The 21,273-nt window shown below is 39.5% G+C and overlaps 1 protein-coding gene across 2 annotated transcripts in view; it reads left to right on the top strand.

Annotated features, from left to right (window-relative positions):
- Nucleotides 1-21,273, top strand: part of LOC126095047 (BMP-2-inducible protein kinase) — a 258,480-nt gene that overhangs the window by 172,767 nt on the left and 64,440 nt on the right. For both annotated transcript variants that reach the window (XM_049909726.1, XM_049909735.1), the window contains exons 13-14: nt 8,073-8,165; nt 19,165-19,218. In XM_049909726.1, coding sequence (XP_049765683.1) covers nt 8,073-8,165; nt 19,165-19,218 — 147 coding nt within the window. The remainder of the gene's footprint in view (nt 1-8,072; nt 8,166-19,164; nt 19,219-21,273) is intronic.

A 21,273-nucleotide genomic window follows, 5' to 3' on the forward strand; every position in this document is an offset into this window, starting at 1 on the left:
AGGCATCTTATGTACAAGACTTTGGACAAGTCAAGTTATAGGTATATAGTTGAAAGTCATTTCTGGGCTTGCTTACTTAAGGTTACAATAATACACTTTATACATAAGTATTTATATAACACACTTCATAAAATATTCTTCAATGGAGTAAAAGCAGTGATGCTGTAAATATGACTTGAGATTTTCCAAAGGTATTGACCTCAGTAATAGCTTTTATGTTTTCATGAATTTTTTTTATAAAGCTTAACTTCCATGTGAAGGGTATCTTTTTGGCGCAGAACTGTGCTGATTAGGGTTATATGTAAGTTTCTGTTTTGTCTGGTAAAGTGATAATGTATATCAAAATTTTTTTGCAGCCTGCAGTCCTTTTCTATTACATATATTTTAAAGAATAAAAGGGTTTCCATACTGTATACACATAGTAATGGAGGAACACCAGATTTCTTAAACAGAGGTTTACAGAAATCTCTAGGCTGCACGTGAGTGATGTGCTCTTAGCAAAGGCGCTCACTTCAGTTGTCTACTGCCGTAGCCCATTAACACGAAATTTTGCCATAGGGTTCTAATGGATATGTTTGTCGTACATCCCACATTGATTTCTGCAGTTATTTCACATAATGTTGCTTCTGTGTCAGTGACAAGTGTACACAAATGCCTGTGTTCTTGGTTGTTAAGTGAAGGTCATTTGCCACATGTCGTCCATGGTGAGAGGTAATGCCTGAAATTTCGTATCTTTGGCACACACTCAACACTGTGGATCTTGGACTGTTGAATTCCCTAACGATTTCTGAAATGGAAAGTCCCATGCGTCTAGCTCCAACTACCATTACTCATTCAAAGTATGTTAATTTCTGTTGTGGGATCATAATCACGCTGGAAACCTTTTCACATGTATCACCTGAGTACAAACGATCTCCACCAATGCAATGCATTTTTGTACCTTGTGAATGCATTACTACAGTCATCTGTATATAGGCATATTGCTGTCTCGTGAATTTTATTCCAACAAGTGCTGATAGACATTTATCCTTACAGGAGGCATAACATGATTTTCTCAGAAATAGCTGACATTCAAATGTGTTTTCTGACTGAGGAATCTACTGCATAATCTGTCTTTGATTTGATTTGAGCAGGGAGACCCAGCCCATTATTACCTTCACCAAAACAGGCTTTTTAGGCAATTTCGCTACCTGTGATTCTAGTAAGGCCAAACAGCACCCTTAAGGAGAAGTAGGAGGCCTTTTTACAAGTTCTTTATTACACACAACTTCCTAAGGACTTAATGACATGAATACTCTTGTGTATTTTGATGGGGCTTCTTTCTCTATATCCAATGTGTGTAGGTGTTTTATAAGGTTTCCATAGCTCGTCATTAGTCCTACCATGAGTTTAGTGTGTCTCCTGTTGAAGCCTAAATCTACAGAACTTCTCTTAAAACATGCCTTTGGCATCATAGTGTGCCATGTTTTGTTTTTGTATCTTAGTCCAATATTTTATGTGCTGCCCTTCTGATACAGCTTCATAGTTTCGATTTCACCATCAACTTAGTGGTGATTAGGACAGGTTCTGGTCCAGTAAATGGAGTTGTCACACTTGACCTGGCCAGTCTATCAGCTTGTTCATTGCCACTGATTCGTAAGTGAGCAGGCACCACAGCAGCTTTACGCTGTTGCTTCCATTTAGCCTCGTTAGGACTTTGTGACATTACGTTACAATCTTTGATCACATTTTGGGCTGTAGAGATTTCAGGGCTGCTAAGCTGTCTGAACACATATGTACATTCTCCTCCTTGCACACAGTCACAGTGAACAGATATTCACCGAGGCCAGCTTCTGTAGAGACGCTTCTCTCTAGTCTAAGCATTACACTATCAACCACGGCCCCAACAACTTGGTCCGTTTTCGACGCATCGGCAAACCGGGCTACGTCTCCTGCACAGTGTTGTGGTTAGTTCTTCCACTGATCCCCACTTCCAGTTATTAGACTGAAAGGTCTATTGAAGCAATTGAAGTTACTGTATAGTCAGTCGGTGTTTCTCTGACTATTCCTATATTTACCACATTTGCTGTAGTGATGTGGGATTCTGACATCTTAAAGGTATCCAGTTACTTCAAGTTTTTAGCGTGTATGCTTATGCGCTGCCTCCATTTAAACCCACAGGTGTATTGCAGTGTTCATCTCAGTAGTGGGTGTGCTGCTAATACAGCCTGGTACGGCTAAGCTGGCAAGCCTCTGCACCTTGCCAGGCTTCTTAGCAGCCACCTTCTGTTCTACTTTGTTCCATTATACTGTTCCCCATAAATTATCCTAGGTCTTATTACAACAGAGTTTATCCACTTTATACTTGTGGGGTTTAGACCACACTTTCTTTCCACAGTCCCCTCTAGCGGTCTTAAGAGTACGTTTCACCTTGGAACATATATTCCTCACGTGAGGAGCCCATGACAGTTTAGCATCCAGGGTTACTTCTAGATACTTAACTATCCCCTCTGCAGGTAGAGTTTCGTCGAGAAGCTTAAGATTCCAGTACGTGTGCTTTCGCGTGAATGGTACCACGACAGTTTTGTTGGGATTGACTCTCAGGTCCTGTCTTCTGCACCGGTTTTGCACAATGTTCAGTGCACATTGTGCCCTTGTTCTAACACTACTACCAAGTTTGCCAAGTATTGCAGTGGCTGAGCCTGTGTATCCTTGGCAAAAGTAGTCTCTTGTATTTAGCTCTTAAATACGTTCAGTCAGCACTAGGTTTCATAGTAGTGAGGACAAAACCCCTCCTTGCAGGCACCTTCTGGTGGTGTTGATGACCATTTTTTGTTCATTCCAGTGGCCTCTACCTGCCTCCCTTCTTTTTAATCTGCGTATTTATGGTGGTCTCACTGTCCCACTCTTTTGTGGCTCTAACCATGTATTCCAGTGTCTTATTGCTAAAACTCTACTTGATAAATGGGGAGGTGCAGAGAGAGCGTCATCCAACAAATTTGTGAGATGGTGTTTCACATAATTTGCGTGGCTGGTATACGTATGGGTTTACTTGTAGAGGTAACTCAGTTAGTCACCTTTGTCTAGTGTGCACATTAACCAGTTTTTATAATGCTTTTAAAAGAAAGGACAGGCTCATTGGTCTTGTGTCCTTAGCCTCGGTATGATCAGTTCTCCCTGGCTTCGGACTGAAAACAATCATTTTGTGACCTCCAAGCGTTTTATCTGTCGGAAAGCATTGAGGGACGCGAGTCGTGAGGAGCACGACCAGCATCTCATTTGCTGCCCTTGGGTATTCACAATCCTCCTTCCTTAGAGTTACCTCCTGGATTAGTTGGTATTCTGGTGATGATTTTGTAAAATCTGGTGCAAGTAGCTGTACCTTCGTCTTCCTCAAAGAATACCTTCCAGGATGATAGTTTCATTTCCTTGAGCACAAGATTGTATTTGGCAAGGGCTTCCAAATATTTTGCTCTTTGTCCCTTCCTCCTTAATTGCTTCCTTTGCAATTCCAGATTTTTGTTTCATGTAGGCACACTTACATTTCAGTTTATGCACTTCTTGGTGATGGACAGTTTTCTAAATCCGAGGTCACAATGGCAGATATCATTGTGTTTGACGTTTCCTTCTAACCTGCTGGATTCGTTATCGAATTTCTGACTTCAGGTGAGGGTGAGTTATGGTATTTCCTACATGAGCACCAGTTTGTTCTCCTAGTATCCCCGTAGGCCATAGTCTGTTAAACACCTGTTTCAACCTTGTATACTTGTGGTCATATAAGGAGGGCATGCAACGCCACATTCCATTTTTTGACATAGCTACCCCTTAAAATGGACGTAAAAGTTGTCAGTTACATTCCCTGCACGTATTCAGGATCTCGAGGTTGCTTTTGAGGAAATATTCTAGAAGGTACTCACCTCTGCTGTTCGTGTCACTACTTCCACACACCAGGTTGTGGGCATTAAGTGTCAACCAACCAATAGTTGTTCATTATGCTGTGAGCACCTATCAACCAGTCACCTCACTTCGTGAGAAGGTGAAGTACTGTTCTCATAAGGAAGGTAACACGAGGCCAACACAATTTCCCTCAAACTTTCTTCTTCATGTGGTTTCATCCTGATTGTCACCAAGTCCCTGCAACAAAAGCCTGTCATCAGCAGGAAAGAAATTATATTTTTGACATAAATGGAGTTCCTTAGATTTCTGGCATCAATCAATTAACCTCCAGTTCCTCTGAGGCCTGAAACATCCCCTTTATATAGATAGGTTCCTCGATGAACGCCACAACCAGCTTCTGTCTTCCTAGAAAACAGCCGAGGGGTGCAGTTGCCCCTTTATTGTGTTGCAGGTTTATTTGGAACACTTGCAGTCACCATCTTGCTCCCACGGTTGCTTCCAATATCTTTGACTACCTCGACAGTAACCTTGGAGAACCCTAAGTGAAATCTAAGGCCTGTTCCTGCATTGACCTCGGGGATACTTCACCAGCTTAAACGATGAGGGTTTGGCCATTTGCACAACTTTTTAGTTGATTACATTCCAGTCCTCTCTTGAGACCTGCATTTGGGTTTGCACCATTATTTTTAGTTTTTAAAGGAGTATCCTTAAGAATTTTCTGTACCCAAATAGATACCTTTGCAGTCTTGAGCTCAGCCACTGTCTTGACCCGCTGCTTCCCCTCCTCCTACGGAGGTATCTTGGGCACAGTCTCCCTAAACCATCCACTGTTCCCATTCCCTCACAGACAAGGATAAGAACACCTTTGCCGAGATAGAGACTCCCTGAATTTGGGGCCTGGACTTGTCAGTCTATTCAAAGAGAGCCATCTGAATAATGGAGGTCCCTGTTGGATAACAGCCGTCCTGAAAACTGAGGCTGCAGTACTATAGTTCTGTTTCCATATTTTGTGCCTCGGCTTTTTCTAGATCTGTTTATCCTAAGAAGTGGGAGTATTAGAGTCATCCCGTATTCTCTTATTTCCTGTCTTAGAGGCAGAAGGGATTTGTTTAACCTCCATATTTGTTTAGAAAGTCATTCTTTACCTTTCCCTTTTGTTCTTTGAGAAGTTTTCTTCTCTGAGCCCCAAATAAGGATTTCATCTCGACCTGGTCCAGCTTGTCATGACAATTTCCACGTCAATGCACCTGCACAGAGTAAGTAGGACTAATGCCATCTACAATCTGTCTGTAAGGATAGATTTCTCTCCAGGGCACACTGCCTTGTAGAAGCACTGTCTGCGTGAGCAGAGAGGCTTGCACGTATGCAAGAAGTCAGGGCTATGCCGACAGTAGCACAGCTACTTGCAAGGTCTCCCACAATGGACAGGCCTCTGTGGATGAACCAGTCTAAATGTTCCACAATGTCCTAAGTTTCCCGTACCAAATCCCATAGTCTTACCCCAGATGCCCAACCAAAGATGTTAGGCTATCTATACAGAGGAGTGCATGCCACGTGGGAAGGTGTGCCATTAATGGAACCTCGGAGATAGTGAGTACCCTCCCTGAGTAAATCAGTCTTGCACTGCATGGGGTTCCATGGTGTCCATCGAATGCACCCCCAAGTCTCTCAAGACCAAAATGGGGAAAACAGAACAAGAAAACGCAGGAATTTCGCAAGACCTCAAACATCCAAAAATAGGATTTGAACAGTTCTCGGGTATCCGACCTGGTAGCGTCGTAATTTCTCCACAATATTTCGACAGATGTACACGCTGCCATCTTCAGATGGTTCCTGACTAATGCTGTGCTGTTCCTCTCGGGGCCCTATATATAATAGCTGTTACCCCTCCATCATTCCTCTCCTGGTGTCTTTCGTGCGGCCGGCACGGAGGCTACTGGAGGTGGTGGGGGAAGCCGCACCTGGGTCTGAACTGGGGTCTGCAGTCTCCCTGCTGCCGCCGTCGGGGGCAGTCCTCGATCTCTGGGACTGCATCTTTCTCTCCAGGCTGAGTGCAGTGTTCCAAGCCTTAAGTTGAAGGCTGCTGTCTTTATTAATTAGATCGTCCTGTAGTCGGATTTCGATGGCCTCTTTAGTAACGCAGTCCCAGAAGTAGGAAGATTGACAGAGTATTTTTGTTTTTTTGTAGTCGTATCACCAGTCTTTATACCGTGGTCAGCCACGGCTGATTTAGTGGCCTGGCGTAATTCGGTACAGAACTTGTGTTTGTGGCACCTCTCTTCTACAGTGCGGACTGTCTCCCCAATGTATGATTTTTTGCACTGACAGGGAATTTGATAAACACCTGGTTTTCGAAGGCATAGGTCATCTTTCACTGAACCCAGTAGAGTCAAGGTTTTTGCAGGGGGTCGGAATACACATTTCACATTGTGTTTTCCCAGGATTCTACCGATTTTTCTTGAGGTGTTTCCGACAAACGGAATGAACGCAAATCACTTGTGTTCTTCTGTTTCTTCTTCTTGTTCTCTTGGCGCAGTCTGTCCGAATGCATGTCTTATTTGCTTCTGGTTGTACCCATTTTTCCGAAATGTTGTCTCGAGGTGCTGCAGTTCTGCTGGAAGGCTCTCCTGATCGCAGATCGATCGTGCCCTGTGAACAAGTGTGCCCTGTGAATAAGTGTGTGCAAAACACCTTCACGCTCGGAGTTGTGGTGGCAACTGAAGGCATTTAGGTACAAATCGGTGTGTGTAGGTTTTCTATATACACCATATCCCAGCTTGCCGTCAGGTTTCCGTTTCACCAGGACGTCGAGAAACGGTAGGGCACCATCCTGCTCCATCTCCATCGTGAACTGTATGTTGGGGTGCAGCGAGTTGAGGTGTTCAAGAAATTAATTTAAGATGTCCCATCCATGTGGCGGAAGAAACAAGTTGGATTTTGTTTGACTTGTTCTGTGACTTCTCCTCGAAATTCTCCATAAAAAAGTTGGCAACATCCGGTGAAAGCGGACATCCCATGGCGACGACATCTGTCTGCTCATAATAATTTCCATCGAACAGGAAGTATGTTGAGGTGAGCACGAACTCGAAGAGCCTTGTTGGGTTGTTGTTGAATTTCTTGCTTATCAGATCGATGGAGTTTTTCAGTGGTACCCTAGTGAAGAGGGACACTACATCGAAGCTCACTAACAAGTTGCTATCCTGGAGCCGAAGTTCTTGTATACGTTGCACAAAGTGGATGGAATTGCAGATGTGGTGTATGCATTTTCCCCACAAATGGACTAAGGTGACCCGTCAGGTGTTGGGCCGGTTCATAGGTTGCTGCTCCTATGTTGCTGACTATTGGACCCATAGGAGTCCCATCCTTGTGGACCTTTGGTAGCCCATGCACTCGTGGCAGTGCAGCCGCTCGTGGTCGAAGTTTCTTGACAGTTTTTCCATCAAAGGTACTGCGTAGAAGTTCAATGCTTCTTCTTTGAAGGCGACTTGTCGGGTCTCCTTCTATCCTTCTGTACGCTGGATAGAAGGAGACTGGACGATAAGACAGCAGCCTTCAACTTAAGGCTCGGAACACTGCACTCAGCCTGGAGAGAAAGATGCAGTCCCAGAGATCGAGGACCGCCCCCGACGGCGGCAGCAGGGAGACTGCAGACCCCAATTCAGACCCAGGTGCCGCTTCCCCCACCACCTCCATTAGCCGCTGTGCCGGCTGCACGAAAGACACCAGGAGAGGAACGGTGGAGGGGGTAACGGCTAGTATATATAGGGCACTCAGAGGAACAGCACAGCATTCGTCAGGAACCACCTGAAGATGGCAGCTTGTACGTCTGCCGAAAGATTGTGGAGAAATTACGACGCTACCCGCTCGGATACCAGAGACCTGTTCAAATTGGAAATACGTCGGTAAAACTTCAGATCGCATCCAAATATAGGGCTTTGGAACTGATGGAAGCTGTTTTCGCAACTGTGTGGGTCCTGGATTAGTCCTACTTACTCTGTGCAGGTGCACTGACGTGCTAATCATTTGCATATCCAAGAACGTAGTACGCTTTAGGCCAATTCGACATTTCTTGCTTGTCGCTTTCAAGATGTTGCAGTTTTAATGGCCAGCAGGGTAGATTGTTACCCTGTGGTTTGAATGTTTCAGCTGTATCTGCTCGCTGTTGCTAAAAAAAATTTTTTTTCTGTTGTTTTCAGGTATTTCAAATGTGAAAAGTCGTGAAAGTTTAGTGATGGCTTACACAGATACTCACGAAGATCCGTTTAGCTCTGCACCATTCAGTTTGCCAGGTAAGAAATTTTCTACATGCAAATCCATTAAAAATGTAATTACTATGTTGACCTACATATTTGATGTAAACTAATTCTGCACACTCTGTTTGTGAGGTATGATGCCTTTCATTTTGCTCTACTGTAACAAATTTAGAAAGAACTGTCATCATTGCTTCTTAGGAAATGAGAGAAATAATAATAAAGATAAATTTACTGTTCTGGAAACTTACTAAATGACTGGTCAAATAATAGGAAGTGGAGAGAGGAAATTTTTGAGAGCATTAGCTCGTTACACATAACTATTGGGGATGAGAAATAAAAATATAAGAAAAGAATTTAACATGTTTATTCTGAATGAGGAAATACTGAAATACAGGAGCAAATGGGAACACCACGTGACAAAAAAACAGAAAACCTATATACCAAAGTCAGTGTTGAAGAATAAGCTGTGGCCTCATGGGAGGGGGGGGGGGGGGGCAGCATCAGATGTCATTTAAGTTTTGTAAATCCTGGTGATATTAAGCCTTATGGCACATCCTTGGTGCTGTTTGAAGAATAGGTTGTGTGCTGGCATTACCTTTATTGATGGCCTATGACATAGTTAATTATACATTACATTTTGAAACAGGGTACACAAAAACATAATTTTTTGTTATGATTTGTTAGAGTAGCTAATCTGTAGTTGCGACCTCATTACCTGCTGGTAGACGACCCTTCTGGCAGTGTTCATTCGGCTTTGATCCTCCTATAAGCTATCTGTACGGGGCCAGAGAAACATGTCACTTGTTAGATTGCATGCAACTGGCTATACCATAATTGTGAGATTGCAACAGCTACTGGCACACGTGCTCATAGGTGATAGCTCCGAAGTATATTTTGTACATGTAAGTTACAGTTACCGAGTATACGAGGTGTGTGAGAAAAGTAGTGAGACTGACAACACTGTTAATGATCTGGCCGTGCTGTGTTGCTCTTCTCATGTAGACTGCTGTGTTCATACTTTCCACATGCTGCGTCCAAGTTTCAGCTCTGTTCAGCCACCACATGATTTTTAGGAGTGCCATCAGTGAAATTGTTTCTCTTGTAGGTTACAAAAATTGAACAGTGGAATTTAGAATGACTTTATGCCATAAAGTTTTTTGTTAAACTTGAATCCTTGAGTGTGACTTTCTAAAAGCTGGAACAGGTGTACGGGGAACATTCCTTATCAAGAGCACAAATCTTTTGCTAGCAGAAATTATTTTTGGAATGTCGAAAACACGTTGGAGATGAACCTCGCTCAGGGTAAGCTTCATCTTCAAAAACTGATGTAAACATCAAACTTGTACTTGCTCTTGTGAGATGAGACAGACATTTAACAATAAGGATGTTGGCTGACCTGTTAAACACTTTCATCATACATAAAGTTTAAACCAAAGTTTTGCACATGTAAAAGGTGCCAAAATGGTGCCAAAAAACCTCACACCTGAGCAGAAGGATGTCAAAGAAATCTGAATGTTGATCTTATCAAGAGGATGACCACGAATGTTTGTTGTGTGATCACCGGTGATGAATCCTGGATTTTTGAGTGCAATCCTGAAACAAAGTGGCAAAGTGAGGACTGGCACACTGAGACATCTAAACTGAAAAAAGCTGAATGAACGAATCAAAGATCAAAATATGCAGACTTGCTGTTTTGATAGCAGGGGTATTGTACATGAAGAATTTGTTCCTCCAAAACACTTTGTCAACCAAGTGTTTTACAAAGATGTCCCTGAAAGGCTTATGAAAAGGGTGAATTGAGTGAGACCAGACATTGCAGATAAGTGGATGCTGCATCATGGCAATGCCCAAGCTACAGAGCTACTTCTAACGAGGAATTTTTGACCTCAAAAGGCATTATCGGAGTACTTGTGGCTTTTTTTCCTTTTCATGAAATTGAAAAAGTCTTAAAACAATGTCATTTTGGGACCCTGGAGAACATTCAAAAGAATGTGACTGATAAGTTAAAGCCCCTCCTAATTGAAGCCTTTCAGTGCTGCTACAAAGACAGGAAACAAGGACTCTGGTGGTATAGAGCTGCCAAATGGGACAATTTGTTGCTTGAAAGAAATTAAAACTTGGGTAGGAAAAAAGTAAGTCTCATTACTTTTCTCTCACAGATTGTACAAGCTGTCACATAATAGTGTACACATCTGTAAAGCAAAGCATATATTTCTGCCAATGGAGAAAACAACTACAGAGAAAAAGCATTTGATAATATAATACTGTGAAATAAATAAATAACATGATGTTAATTACAGTGGATATGAGAAGTCTGTCAGAAGTGTTACCATAATAAGCTGCATACAATACGTCGTTTAATAATGTAAAGCTGAACATAACAAAAACCATGCTATCGGCTTTCATAAAATGAAATTAAAAAAAACATATGCATACTCTGCTTGTATATTGAAGGAATTAATTCTCGATACATTTAGATTAGCTAATTTATGATGTCAGTGGCACAATCCCCTCTAGTTTCCCATCATCACGATCATGCAAATCGGTGCCAAAACTCTCGTCAATATCATAAGAAATCATTGACTGTTCATTCTCATTTATAATTCCCTTTATGGTCTGTGCTTCGCTGATAAGCTTACGAATGTAGTCTACTTTCTTCCTCCATGAGGTGGCTTCTGCAGTACCAAGGTCTCCACCTAATATCCTTTCTATTTTTATTTTAGTATAAGACTGTTACAGTAAAAGACTTGTTATTATTTCTAATGTAGGTCTTAACATCACCCCACACCAATTAAATTGGTTTGAAATTGGGAGTGAGGAGGTGACAACTTCATTTACAACATACATAGGCATCGCAAGCTTATTTTGCTTCACAAGTGAATATAGCAGCGTCTTTGTCAAACTCATGTCCACAGCATTGTTTCTCATTAGCAACCACTGCACCATATTTTCTTTGCAGTCGGTAGTTCTTGTGAGTTTTGTCTAATTTCACTGAAAGGTAAAGTGCATTATTCATTACAATCACAATTGTAACACTGAACTGGAGCAACATATTTTTAAACCACTGCAGATATCTTGAGTGGTCCATATTCCCATGGTAGTCAAAGGTTTGCTCAATCGAAAAACTAAAATTCCCTTCATGCACAAAACTATTAGAAGAACCTGCATGGGCCACAATTATTCCAGTTGCTCTTCCCGTTGGCTGATGACCGCTGTGATTCGGAATATCATCTGTCCGTCGTTTATCAACTGTTCCTGCAGCATTGACCCAGGATTCATCTGCAACAAAATGAGCTCTTTTTTTTAGCAACAGTTTTGTCGTTCTAACTTTTCCAAACAGGCACCCGTACTTTTAACACAATTTTAAGTGATCTTTTCCCCACTGAGAAAAATTCTCATTGTTTTAAAGCAATTAGCAACTTTCCTATTATTTGCTATTTTTTCCTACTATAGTATCTGATGAACTGCATGGTTTGGAATGAATCTTAGATATGTAACTGGAAAATACTGCTTTTTTCTTTCTTTCCAGGTATATTTAAAAATACACTGTTTTCTGCACATGTGCCTTGTGCCACGCAGTTTAATTCTTGCAAGTCTGGAGTAGTACCTTGTTCCTTATTACAGTTCTTTCACTGAGCCTTGGAGTTTTTGAGGTACATTGTAAAACTTTACCTCCAGGTATTAAAGGTTGCCTGTGAACAGAAACATTTTTTTCCTTGCTCATAAAACTTGTACACCCTCTATAGTAATTCTAAGTCTAACTATTTAATAGCGCTCAATGACGTGATGGATTATTACTTGGCGGATGTTGTCTTTTTGTGTGACATTTTTGATAAACAAAAACTGTAACAAGGTACAACTACATAGAAGCAAACTGTCGTACACTGACACACGATGTTTACATAGAAGCTGGCTACATGCTAGCTGTGAAATTGGGAACAGCTTATGTTGTTGTGCTGTAATTGGTTCCTCATTTGTTTGTCAACCCCACTGCTAACTTAAGGCATTTCTGGAGGGAACTCAGAGTGACCTGTTTCAGTAGGCCATGTGTACTATAAAACTAACCATCAAAACTGTCTTTCACCTAACATTACAGAAAAACGCTAATAATAATAATAATAATAATAATAATAACAGAAGTATTCAGCAATGATATTAATATGGCTTTTGGAACAGACAAATGTAAGAAAAATAGCATAGTCAAGGGAAAACACACTAAACAAGAAGATTACATATTGGATAACCACAGCGACTGCATAGAAGCAATGGAAAAAACAGATGCCTATAAATATCTAGGATACAGACAAAAAATAGGAATAGATAATACAAATATTAAAGAAGAACTAAAAGAAAAATATAGACAAAGACTAACAAAAATACTGAAAACAGAATTGACAGCAAGAAACAAGACAAAAGCTATAAATACTTATGCTATACCAATATTGACCTACTCATTTGGAGTAGTGAAATGGAGTAACACAGACCTAGAAGTACTCAATACACTTACACGATCACAATGCCACAAATGTAGAATACATCACATACATTCAGCAACAGAAAGATTCACATTAAGCAGAAAGGAAGGAGGAAGGGGATTCATCGACATAAAAAACCTACATTATGGACAGGTAGACAATTTAAGAAAATTCTTTGTAGAACGAGCAGAAACTAGCAAAATACACAAAGCAATCACTCATATAAATACATCGGCTACACCACTGCAACTTCATAACCACTTCTACAACCCTTTAGATCACATAACATCAACAGATACAAAGAAAGTAAATTGGAAAAAGAAAACACTACATGGCAAGCACCCGTATCATCTAACACTCGATAAAGACACATCCAACACATGGTTAAGAAAAGGCAATATATACAGTGAGATGGAAGGATTCATGATTGCAATACAGGATCAAACAATAAACACCAGATATTACAACAAGCATATTATTAAAGATCCCAATACCACAACAGATAAATGCAGACTTTGCAAACAACAAATAGAAACAGTAGATCACATCACAAGCAGATGTACAATATTAGCAAATACAGAATACCCCAGAAGACATGACAATGTAGCAAAAATAATTCACCAACAACTTTCCATACAATATAAACTAATAAAACAACATGTTCCCACATACAAGCATGCACCACAAAATGTACTGGAGAATGATGAATACAAATTATACTGGAACAGAACCATTATAACAGATAAAACACCACCACATAACAAACCTGACATCATACTCACCAATAAAAAGAAGAAATTAACACAACTAATCGAAATGTCCATACCCAATACAACAAATATACAAAAGAAAACAGGAAAAAAAATTGAAAAATACATCCAACTGGCTGAGGAAGTCAAGGACATGTGGCATCAGGATAAAGTTGACATTATACCAATCACACTATCAACTACAGGAGTCATACCACACAATATCCACCAGTACATCAATGCAATACAGCTACATCCAAACTTATATACACAACTACAGAAATCCGTAATTATTGATACATGTTCAATTACCCGAAAATTCCTAAATGCAATATAACATACACCGTACAGTTAAAAGGAAGTGACGCTTGATCAAGGTCCGCGTGACTTTCCGTTTTTGACCAGACATAATGTCTGAGAAAAAAAAGAAATAATAATAATAATAGCTGATAAGAATAAAAGGAGAGAGAGGAAATAAAAAGCTAATACACATGAGAAGAAGGAAAGAAATAAATTGGTCGTTATTACACAAAATATGTGGAGACAGCAATAAGTACTGTAGTTCTCTGAGTTGTGTGTGTTAGTCTTACTAAATAAGATAAACTGTTATAAAACAAATGGGTCTGTCTTAAGTAACAGTGATGGCTACGGTACTACGTCCAGTTTCCTTTTCACTTTAGATTTCAGAGCTTTGTGCATACGAAAGCTTGTTGATGGCACTGAGCTTTTCGCGTCACCGTCTGTGTGGTGGGTGAGGTACTGATGATCCAGTCTCCCTCGCAGACTCAATTTTGAATCTGGAGACAACTCTGCTTTTCGAAGGGTGAAGATATACTAAACATTTTTCCTTCATTCCTATCCTGGCACTGAGTCATTCCCCCCCCCCCCCCCCCCCCCCCCCCCCCCCCCCCCCCCCCTCCTTGGAACATGGCACCACACTGTTCATGCATGCATTAAAGCCACCTAGACTCAACAGATACATGTCAGACAAATCAGACGCTATGAGGGAAGGGGCCACTGTGCTCAGAGGAAGGAAATCCTTTCTGATTAGGAGGCTGAACCTGCAATTCAGGGCTGTCAACCAACCAACCAACCAACCAACCAATTCACATTTTGCCTCTGAAGACCTTTGTATGAGAGTTAGGCAGTCTATTCTCTTTTCTGTACGTTGCTCGGCCAATGACCTTGCCGCAGTGGTAACACCAGTTCCCTCAGTCCTTGTGAGACAAACTTAGGAGCTATTTGATTGAGAGAAGTAGCAGCTCCGGGGGAAATGGACATACAGCCTGGAGAGCAGTGTGCTGACCACATGCCCCTCCATGTCCGCATCCAGTGATGCCTGTGGGCTGAGGATGATATGGCGGCCGGTCGGTACCGTTGGGACATTCAAGGCCTGTTCAGTCGGAATTTAGTTTTAGTATGTTGCTCAGTGTCCCTCTGCTATGTTTGTTCCATTGTTGGATTTAAGACATACACAGACTCTGTCTTAATTTCTGTGGATAGACAGAAATAACATTTGCTTCACGTATGAAGTTCTCTAACAATTACTAAAGCATAATGTTATGAATATATAATACTGTCAAAACTGGGCTTAAGTGTGAAACTAATCATGCTGCAGTAAACAACATACGCAAGTAACATGTGATCATTCAGTGTCTTCTTGCCCATAATATCTTGGCAACAAAGGAAATGGGGTGTAGAAGAGAAGTTTTAGGGTAGAGTACATGGTGTGTGTGTGTGTGTGTGTGTGTGTGTGTGTGTGTGTGTGTGTTAGTCTCATTAAATAAGATAAACTGTTATAAAACAAGTGGGTCTGCACAACATGTGGTGAAAATCGTGATTTTGAGTTCCACCCTGGTAAACTGATTTTGAATTGTGATTCTTTTAGAGTATGTATCTGGGGCATTGACAGTTTCTCTTGCAGTACTTATTTTCTTCTTTAGGGCCAGCAGTAAAACATATGTCTGATAATGACGTGATTATTACAGCAGATGCACCAAGTAACTGTTTATAATCAGCAATCTTTATTCATGACAGACTATTTCAGCTTTATCGCCATTTTCAGGTACCCGTGATTACAATATTGGTGAGAACATGTGAATATGAATGTCATTTATGTTAAAGTAGCTGTATTGTACTGACATCTAGATTGATGTGATGTCCATATTACATCTTAGTGGAATGTCTTACAACTGTCACTGTTTTAATAAAATGGTAAATGATGTCAATATGTTGAAAATAAAATGTTAATTACGATGTGACAGTTGTTTGACAGTTCCACTCTTACGGAGCTATATGTTTAGAAAGATTATGCAGATGAACATCAATATTATTTTATTAACTAAAGTTTTGTTAAGATTGTCTTTGGGTGTTGCATGTTACTTCAGATTTATCCATTTTCGTGTTCTAAAAGTTCAGTCACGTTTTTGAGGTAGTACTTGTGTCTAAATTCTGTATGTTCATTTAATATTTCTTATTGATATTTTCTTGTGTACTCAGAGTGCATTTTCGATTGTATCAGCTGTGTGATTTTGATTTTTCAGGTGTAGAAAGAAGCTTGACTGATTATGATCGCTCTCTCTAATGTGTTTTTTATATCTCGTGTTAAAATCTCTTTGTGTATGATCAGTGTAAAAGCTATTACAGTTGCTACATGTGATTTTATATATGCCTGGGTTACCACATTTCAAGGTTCTAGTGGTGGCGGAACATAACTTTATTGGAAGGTTTATTCGGTAGAATCTCCAACAGAATTAATGCACTTTTTAAAGCCACGAATATTCAACTAGTGTTCCAAATCAGTAATGACCTATCAATAAAATTACCTTCCGCCACCACTAGAGCATCGAAGTATGATAACTAGGCATACATACAATCATGTGTGGCAACTGAAACATTAGCCAAACAGAAAGACATTTTAACATGAGATATAAAGAGAAATTTTGATGTGAAATGTAAAGTACAGATTCGAGAAAGTGAATATAATCAGTCCAGCTTCTTTCTACACTTGGGAAATCAAAGTCACACTGCTGATATGATCGAAAGTGCTCTCCGGAGTTTGCACAGAATTCCAAACAATGTTGCAATGGACATTCTTGAAGAATTAGAATTCTATACATAAATGAGAAAATACCCACTGGAAATATTAAAATGAACATACAGAATTTAGACACAAGTGCTACCTTGAAAACTTTATTGGACTTTTAGAACACAAAAATTGATAAATCAGAACGTATGCAACAACCAAACAAAACTTTAGTTAATAAAATAATGTCACTGTTAATTTGTGTGATCTTTGTAAATATATAGCGTCGTAAAGAGTGGAACTGTCAAACTACTGTCACATCATAATTAACATTTTATTTTCAAGATATTGACATCATTTACCTTCTTATTAAAACAGTGACAGTTATAAGACAGTGCGCTAATAATGTAATATGGATGTCACATCAGTCTAGACGTGAGTACAATACAGCTACTTTAATATAAATGATATTCACATTCATAAGTGTTCTCACCAAAATTGTGATTGCAGGTACTTGAAAAAGGTGATAAAGCTGAAACAGTTTGTCATGGATAAAGATTACTTATTATAAGCAACTATTTGGTGCATCTACTGTAATAATCTCTTGCAGTAGTTGAGCTGTTGCCTTACAACCACCTTAGAGGCGAATCAGTGACTGAGTTAAGAGCATCCAGTTGGGCCTGAGAGCATTCAGTTGTGCCTGTTCATAAGCTGGTACGTTAAAACTACACAATTCAGATATACTGCAGAGTAAAATGTGGGTGTGTCTCTTGGATAACACAGTCAGCAGAACAGTGCCATCAAAGATAAAACTTATGCAAAAAAGACAGAAACATTTCAAGTGCAGGGTCTAGACTGATACAGGATAGCTGCAAATCCATGATACTTATTAGTTGGATGGTAAATCATTAAAATTTGTGGAAGGCATCAGAATGTCTGACAGCGGAAGTTCCTTTGAGAATGAAGACCCGAATTAAGATGTCTCCATAAATTATTGCGATGGAAGCCTTCGTCTTGCTTGAGATCGCAGTATCTTAACTCCGTCATAGTCCCTGGAATGGCTAGTGGAAATATAGTGTTCAGTCATCACAGTAGTGTGATGTGGGTCTCCACTCTCTTCATTTCTGCATCCATTTGAACATTCTTAATGAATTCAAAGTCTTCGTTGTGTGCATCCAAGTGTTCTGCCGAGTTATTGTTCCCATTTTTTGCTCAGTATTTCAATGACAGACCCAGCTTTCTAGTTGAGAACTGCGAGTTTTGCCGTTACGTGTACACACTGCCACTTCGTGTACACATATTGTGTAGAAAGTGGAAACTACTACTCTGCAGAACACCCAGAAGCACTATATTAATCAACGAACGCCAAGAAAACCTGAGAGTTCGCATTAATTCAAGCCTTCATTTCACCACTCTGGCTCTAAAAAGTGTTTTTATTCTAAAACCATGATTGGTTTCACAACCAATGTGGTATAAATTTTATCTACAACATTATTTTACGCTGCCATAAAGCATCTCCCCGTCGTTCATGCCACTGATAAATTAAAATCCACTAGAAGCATTTGTTGAATTGATAAAAATAGGGTTTTAATTTTATCAGTGACATGAAGGATGGGGAGAAGCTTCAGGTCAGCATAAAATAATATTGTAGACGTAATTTATATTACCCGAAGTTGCGACTAAATCGGTTTGAAATCGGTCATGGTTTCAATAAAAAACATTCTACAGCCAGAGCAATGTGTTCTGCCTTCTTACAAAAATGTGGATGTTTGGCTGAGTTTGCCTGCAAATCAAAATACTCATAATATGTTATTATGCAGTGACACTTCATGTTTGGCGACTCTACTGTGCTGCAAGGGATACAGACGTCTGTGAAACTTTTACTAAGTAAGGCCGGGTGCTCTACCAACATGCTGCGTGGAGGACAAACATTATAGCACTACTGATCTCTGGATAACACTCATTGTTACGCATGTGTAGTAGTGAATTGCCCTTAATGGTTTTTGGGACAAATTAAGCAACCACCTGAAATAAGATTGACAGGAATGGTGCTGACGTACGTACATTAGAAGGCATGTCAGATTTAGTTGTGTTTCCTAACAAGTGTGTAAAGTCCTCTCCATTGCATTCAGGTTAACTGTCAGTAAATATTATTCACGCATTCTTTGAAGGAAGGTACCTGGTGTCCAGACTGATGACTCGAAGGTGCTCAACCAGCACACTGACGGTTTTCCTGCATTGTCATCGTAGCCTGTCACATTTGGTAGACAGCACCAGGTTTATCATATCATCTCAATTTACACCCAAAATATGACATGAACAGCTATGTTAATGAGACATGTATTGATGAGAGACAAAACGAAACATCACAGTGCAAACATAGTACAGAGTGGCAATAACAAGTCAGCGTGTGTTGTGTTGTATGCTTGACTACAGTTTTTAGTGACCCAAAACAAGTGAATGTTGGTCCAGAGTTGTTTGTCATCTTGTGACTTGTCGATTCTGTTACTGCTGTCAGCTATCTCGCCAAGTGTCTCCCTGGAGACGGCGATTAATAGTTGCTATCCCTTCCCTTCATATATATCTGACTGAGTTAACTTCTGTGTTTCACTTTCATTTTTATTTAGATTAAAATGAATAAAGAGAGATAGTAAAACCTACTCCTATAAAGCTCTCAATGTGTGACCAGTTTGTGTATAATTATTGTAATTTTTAATTATTGTAGAATGTACTGAACAAATTTTTGTAGCTACTGTGTTGAGAATTGTCCCAATTTTATTTTTTAGCTGGGAAGCACACTGGTAAAGAGAAGAATCCCTTCAAGAAAACACCATCTGGAGGTAATTTATGATTTCATTGTATAAAGGTATAGGGGTCATATTGCCTATATTAATTGTTTAAGCTAGTCAAGTGGTACAATACCTGGATGCCATTTTATGTAATAAATGGTAATTTTCATGTCATAAAATTGATTTCACATTTCATAGAGCTTACTACTATACTTATTTTATTATGAACTGTGATAGCTGATAGCTCTTATTTACACTTGCAATGGTTTAATCCTGCACAGTTTGTTGGCTGTGTAACTGTTTAGGTACTAATGAAGAGTATATTTTGTAGGAGAAATTTTTGAAGGTTGTATTTTAAATACTTTAACTTTCTTGGAACTGTGATTTGTATATTCAGCATCACATTTTGTTGCTTTACATTTCGTAAATTTGATGCGCGCTATCCCAGTGACATGGTGTAACGATATTGACAGTGAACTTTAGTCTTTCATTGACACATCTCGTTTAACAGCTGCCGTTTGCAATAGATAAGTAACTATATTGTAGCAACTGCTAACCTGCACACTGCAGGTAAAGTGCATGAAAGATTATGTGTTCTTGATAATAATTTATCAGTGACTGAAGAACTATGTTGCCACTAGGCACAGACATACTCTCTCAGTATATTCTACTTGAGTGCTACATTTGTATAAAGGTTTTGTTATTTTTCATTGTTTTGTAAAAATTAGTGTGCTCAAACTTTTTTTTCATTTCATATGGGTTTTGAAGTGAGTTCTGTGACTTGCCATTGCTCTGCCACTGTTGTGATAGGCCTATTTCAAAGGTTCCTCTTTGTAGTATTTGTACCATATTTTTACTTGTGCTGACATATTCAGTGGGAGTTTCACAAGCTGCCATTGAGCAGTAACTTTATCGTATATGCTACAGTTACTGATGAGATCAAAATGATGTGTGTACATTATTTGGTGGACTGTAAGCCTTGTATGAGGATTATTTGACTTGTATCTACTTACAAGCCTTGTGCATGACAATGAAAATAATGATAATAAAATTAAATCATTTCTGTTTGTATTACTGATTTGTTCCTATGGTATATTGTGAGTCAGTGCTTCCATACATACATTTGTATTTTTTTAATATCTTGGTTATATAGCACAGCAGTCTAAATTTGTTGTCACATGGTCTCTATCACATGAAAGAAATTGTTTAAGTAACAACAGCTGTTATAAAAGTAAATACAATAAGCACTGCATATAATAACGACTGTAAGTGATGCAGTTGGTATTAAAGCAGTGGGTAGCTTATGATGAGAGCCATGTTTTATTTTTAAATTACTTTATGAGGATAGGTTGTTATGTGACCTGCATATCTGATGAATACAACACGTTTACCCACTTCACAAATGCTGTGATAAAAAGTGTGAATGATGTGCTGAATAATTGAAAATCCAAATGTTAGTGGTTTAGAAATGGCTTTAGGGGTGTTACCTTAAACACACTGTGCTGTTGCAGAAGTTACCATGTTTGGGTTTGGTCAGCCATCTGTATTAATAGTTACCATTTACATTTTTAGCACTAAAGCTGTGTAGTTAATCATATATTTGTGATTCAAATGCCACCATACCAAGAACTACACCTTTTTAGTAAGTACACCACTTCACTCCTAACTGCCACGTATGTAGGTAGATTGTTTATAAAGTTTCATATTTCAATAGAAAGCAAGAAAAAAATAAGGAGATTACATTAAAGCTGCATGTGATGTGCTAAGTAAGTTAGCAGCTAATACTGCTAGTCCATTAAGATTTTAAAAATTAAAATTTTCTTCCTGTGTAAATCTGGATGATTATGACCTATGACCTTTTCAAATTGCGAGAAAGTTATGTTTTTTTTTTTTCCACTGTGATTAATTCTATAATGTTTTGTACTTTGTGTGTTTGTAAATTAGATGTAGTTAATTTCTAGTGAAATAGTTGTCAAAGTTCCCCCCCCCCCCCTCCCTCCCTCTCTCTCTCTCTCTCTCTCTCTCTCTCTCTCTCTCTCTCTCTCTCCGTATTAGGCTTTTCTTTGCCAATACTGATGCTTTGGAGGTGTCACAAAAATGTATTTT

This window comes from Schistocerca cancellata, chromosome 1, assembly GCF_023864275.1.
Source record: "Schistocerca cancellata isolate TAMUIC-IGC-003103 chromosome 1, iqSchCanc2.1, whole genome shotgun sequence".
Lineage (NCBI taxonomy): Eukaryota > Metazoa > Arthropoda > Insecta > Orthoptera > Acrididae > Schistocerca > Schistocerca cancellata.